The sequence below is a fragment of the Gossypium hirsutum genome, chromosome A11 (assembly GCF_007990345.1).
Source record: "Gossypium hirsutum isolate 1008001.06 chromosome A11, Gossypium_hirsutum_v2.1, whole genome shotgun sequence".
Lineage (NCBI taxonomy): Eukaryota > Viridiplantae > Streptophyta > Magnoliopsida > Malvales > Malvaceae > Gossypium > Gossypium hirsutum.
Genome location: NC_053434.1, coordinates 93,510,430 through 93,516,056, shown reverse-complemented (window position 1 = coordinate 93,516,056; position 5,627 = coordinate 93,510,430). Strand labels below are relative to the sequence as shown.

At 30.7% G+C, this 5,627-nt stretch overlaps 1 protein-coding gene across 1 annotated transcript; it reads left to right on the top strand.

The window, feature by feature from the left end:
- Positions 1-1,297: 1,297 nt before the first annotated feature.
- LOC121209840 (membrin-11) lies at positions 1,298-4,276 on the top strand. The gene is made up of 4 exons (XM_041081556.1): positions 1,298-1,706; positions 2,568-2,688; positions 2,769-2,918; positions 3,570-4,276. Exons 1-4 carry the CDS (start codon positions 1,462-1,464, stop codon positions 3,729-3,731), a joined length of 678 nt encoding a protein of 225 aa, XP_040937490.1. The 5' UTR covers positions 1,298-1,461; the 3' UTR covers positions 3,732-4,276.
- The last annotated feature ends 1,351 nt before the right edge of the window (positions 4,277-5,627 follow it).

Genomic DNA, 5,627 nt, shown 5'->3' with positions numbered 1-5,627 from the left:
TATTACATAAATAACTTGCACTAATTGGCCATCAGATTGATGATGAAAACCTTTGTTGAAATTCAACCTCATACCCAATGATTCATGCAATTGCTTACAGAATCTTGAGGTAATACATGGGTTATGAACTGAGATAATTGACATAAGCATACCATGCACTCTAACTACTCGTGAATATTTAATTCAGCCAAATTCAGAAGTGATCAATTAGTTCTTACAACTAGAAATGAGCAGACTCATCAATCAATCCACTATCACCCAGACTGCATTTCTTTTACTCAGTGAAGTTGGTAAACCAACCACAAAATCTATGGCAGTCCGTTCCCATTTCTATTAAGGAATAGGGATAGGCTGAAGCAACCCGATAGGAACTTGATACTCGACTTTTACATGTTGACAGGTCAAGCACTTAACGACATACTCCACAATTTCTCTTTCATTTCGGGCCACCAGTATGATTCTCGCAAGTGACGATACATTTTTTCACTACCGAGGTGCATAACAAAAGAACCATTGTGAGCCTCGCACAAAATTATTCTTTTCAAATAAGAATTATTAAAAACACAGATTCGATTGCTAAACCAGAGGCAATCATCCAAATAAATGTTGAAATTCTCACAGACACCTTGCTCAAAAAGCTTAATTTGATTAAGTAACACGAGCTTAATTTTTAACTTAGCTAAAAGGTTGTCATCATTGCATATACTGAGTTAAGCATGTTGGATCTGATGCCCTGAGTGTAGTATTTTTGTCTATGTACACTTTTAATTTTTTCGAACAAATTGGTAAATAAAAATATTTCATGGATACATTAATAAACTTTGTATAATGTCCTTATGTGGTTTTTGCATACAAATCAAATTAGAAATAAATATTGCTTATTGGTTGTCTAATGTTTAAACTAATACTAAGCGATATTACATGGTCGAATCGTAATACGAAAAGATAGTTTGTATTAGGAAGACCTAAACATGTCCATAGTCTAATCGATAATGAGCAAACCGATCAAAAGACTAATATGTCATCTATCAAGTCCAATTGGGAAGACGCTTTGTCTTAGATATCGTAGTGGATGACTCCCAAAAGATAGATATATAGATGTGATTGTAATTTAATTTTATAAAAGTTAGTGTAACAATTAATATAATATAATTTTATAAAAATTAAATACATCCATAAAATAATTAAATGTATTTTAAGTATAAAAGTGAATTAAGAAAAGAAAAACCCTTAATAACAAGGGTGCTGTGACGGTCTAATATAGACGGGATGCCGTATCTTCTGACGTGGCCGTACATGATAGGCTGTAATGATGTGTTTACCTGCCAAAAGAAATTCAAAACCGCAATTCAGTAAAAACAATAAAACCAAAAACAAAAAATTAAAGCAATCTCCATTTGCCTGCTCTGCACCCATTTTTTTCTGTAAGGGAAAAACAACGCTTTCTTTGGGAATTCAAGCATGGCGGGGATGGAAGGAGGAGGGACATTATCGGAAGTGTATCAAAGCGCTAGAAAGCTACTTCTTCGAGCAAGGGATGGGATCGAACGCTTAGAGAGATTCGAGAGCTCCGTCTCCGGTACCGATTCTCCTGAACTCTCCTTCGCCGTGAAGAAAGATATCTCTCAGATCCACTCTCTATGCGCTGATATGGATCGCCTCTGGCGTTCTATCCCCGCCAAATCTCAACGCGATCTCTGGAAAAGGTATTACCCCAACGCCTACACAATATCACATTTCTCACTATTTATGGAATTTTGCTATTTAGTTCTTAAACATGTCAATCTTCTTCTAGTTTGTTTATTGTAAATCCTTTTATATTTCAGAATTTCAGTATTTGTCTTCAATTTGTCAATTTGATTCAATATCCTTAATCTTCAAATGATTGAGGTCTTGGATAATTTATTACTGATGATCCTTTCTTTCCTTGGAAAATTACTTATTGTGCCTGATTGTTTCAGTTAATTTTTCTTCAATAGAAGTTGAATTTAGTTCAAAGTGTTTTAGCTTCGGTTGTACAACTCATTTTATCTCTATTTATTCATGATTATTATGCATGGGATGTTGGAGGTGGCAGATTTAAGCAAATTCCAGTAACACAATAGTGTGCAATTTGCAATTGATTCTAAGTTTGATAAATTGCAACAAACGTTAGCTTTGCAGGTTCACTAGAAATCAAATTTCTTGCTTACATAGATCATAGACTCAAATATAAAGAGAGCGAGCATTTAAGATTTTGTCCTGAAAAATGAAAGTAACAGCTAAAATTTTAAAAGAAAACAATTTTGAGCTCAAGACTTGACTGACAAAGTGTCTTTATGAGTAGTCTGACTCCTATGTTAAATTGTCTAATAGTTTTAGTTTAACAAATAAATACATCAATTGTATGCCTAATTGATTAGATTTCTTTTCCTTTATTGAGTTACGAGGTGTGCATTGTTTTGGTGAAGTTTGAAACTGGTTAGTGCTGTTTTGATGATTTCCAACTACCATGCTTATTGATGTTATTGTAACTTATGTTAGTTTGTTGCTCTTACACCTCGAGGCTGTTTATATTTGGCAAACAGAAAAGTTGAACAAGTGGCTGAAGAGGCTGACTCTTTGAAAGATAGTTTAGACAAGTATTCTATGAGGAATCAGAGACGGATGTTGGAAGCGAAAGAGAGAGCTGAGTTGCTTGGAAGAGCTGTATGTAAAATTTTTCCTTTTTGTCGGCAAATGGAGCTGATTTTAGCTTTTCTTGAGTCTTTTTACTTTTTTTTTCTTAGAATGGGGAGTCAGCTCATGTCCTGAGAATTTTTGATGAGGAAGCACAAGCAATGCAATCAGTTCGAAATTCATCACGAATGTTGCAAGAATCTTTTGAAACTGGAACAGCAATCCTTTCCAAATATGCAGAACAAAGAGATCGCCTCAAGGTATAAACAGAAAATGAGGTCCTTTGCTGATGCATTTCTATTTAAATAATGTTAATGAAAATTTAACAGATGCAGTTAATTTCACAGCACATCTAACAGTTTCAACATATGTTATAGTCACAATTGGTTTTATTAATCGTTGTGGATTTTGTTAAGTTGGGTTTCTTTTCTTTGCTATCCGTAAATAGAAACTATTTCATAACTTGTGAGGAAATACTGCCTTGTATTATTGTTGTACTCTCACTATTCATTTTTCTTGAAATACCCATGTCTAATGCATATTTGGATTTTGGTAAGGAGATATGAACCCCCCCCCCAAAAAAAAAAAAAAAAAGTTCCCTAACTTTGAAATTTTTAACATACCCGTTCAATCATATATCCATATCTACTCTGACACTAGCGATTAGTTATTGGATGCTGTATTCCGCTTTTAATCTATAGTTGAGTGCACTAGATTGTGAACTCTCTTTTGTTTATTTGGTCAACAGTATAGATTCCCAGGTGCTATAATTTAAGTGACTAGTTATAAATTGTTGATAACTCAAGTCATTTGCTTGAAATAAGAAAAGGCTGGTGGTTGATGCATTTTGATATTTATTGCAAGTTGTAACAACCATTGAGTTTTTGAATGGAAGAATTGTTTTTGTTCAGAGAGCACAACGAAAGGCCTTGGATGTACTTAACACGGTGGGGCTCTCCAACTCTGTCCTGAGGCTCATTGAGAGGAGGAACCGTGTTGATACATGGATCAAATACGTGGGGATGGTTTTGACAGTCGTCATTGTGTATTTCTTCTGGAAATGGACCCGGTGATTTTCTGTTTTTCTCGATTCACTTTTCCTCCTAAGCACAAAGGTTTGTTTTCCTGGATCTCTGATCATGTTAAGAAGACAAGTAGCGCAAGTTTTAACGTGAACAGCTTTGATATATAGAAGAGATGACAAAAATAGATGGTGCATGCATTTACAGAGGACGTTGATTTGGAATATGAAAATGTGAAAAAGAGTTGGAAGAACAGGTAAGGTGAGGGATATGAATCCGGAATTCAGGATTATAGATTGTTAATTCGATATTCGGATCAGGAAGCAGTGGCGGTAAGCACTTCCATATTTAGCTACAAAGCATTGCCAGTGTTATTTGCTTGAATTGAAAGTAGAAAAAGTTGTGGAAAGTTGCTTGCTATCAACTGTGACTGTGAATCTAGTTAATGATTAGATCGTATATTTTTGTGGTTTCGTAAGTTAAATTTTTTTAAGAAGTAACATTTTCTAGTTTGAATTTGAAAATTTGAAAATATTTTTTAATTTCACTAATTTAGGTTTTTATATCTTTCAAATGTATATTATATTGAACCTGTAGTAATGTGCCCACGCATTTCATTATTATCATTATATAATAAATAAAATTCAAATCCAAATATTTAATTTCATCTTCTCAAATGACGCATAAAATGTATAAATAATCTTTGGAGCATAATTATATTAGCTATCATGTGGAAGATAATTGTTGATTATTTTTAATGTTTTTTTTTAATATTTGGGAATTTGATTCATTTCAACATTTGGTATATTGAAAAAGTTTTAATTAAAATTTAGAGAAAGTTATTTTGATACATTTGGATCACTACCGTTAAATTAAATTACAGATTTAATTAATTGTAACACTTTTCATTTCTATTTATTATTAACAAAGAAGTAGTTTAATCTAATTATGTTTATAATTTTAATTTATTCATTTTAAATAAAATAAGTTGAAATAGTTTAAATGTTTCATATGTACTAAATTAGAATATACTTTAAAATGTAATTGAAGAGTATATAAAATAAATTCATAATTAAATATATATATATTTATAATTTTGTGGTGAAAACGTATCGCATAAAAGTAATGAAACTGAGTTAAGAACAACATTATTTTTTCTTTCGAATTAAATGGGAAATGTTATTTTCTCACAAAGATTTAACAACTCCAATTTTAAAAAGGAAAGTAACCTATTGAAGAACTACTAAACATGTGAATCACTTTTTCATCTATTAAATTCTAAATAAAATGATTATATTTCATAATATTTTATTGAATTGACGTTATTCATCAATCGAATCTTAATTCAGTTGTAAAATTATAAAAAAATTATTTTATAAAATAATAAATATTATTTTGAAAATATTTTATATTATATATTTTTATATAAATTTTTTTAAAAAAATATACAAGATATCATAATTTTATTATTTTAACCAAAACATCATTTTATTTTATCCATGTTCTTTCAAGTTTTTACAATCAAATCTTTAAGTTTGATTAGTGAAATTCAAATAAAATATTCTTTTCAAAAACAAATAAATAAATGGGTAAATATAATGTAGCAAAAAGATAAGGGATATTTAAAATGCGGGGCCCAAAGTCAGAGAAAGGAAATTTGGTACAATTTGATGTACTTGGAATGCTAAAATAAAAGAACCCAGCGCTTATCACTTAAATATCACTTTCTGAATTTGGAGACGAGGTTTTTTTACCAAAAAAAACACCCTTTTTTAGTTTTAAAAAAATAATTAAAAACTTTTTCTGTACTTCCATTCCATTTCAATTCTTCTAATTATACTGGGAATCTTTTCACGCTAAACATAAATATCTATTTACATAACATATAATAAATAATAAAATATATTGTTTGAAATTAATTACTAAATATGTATATTATTAAAATAA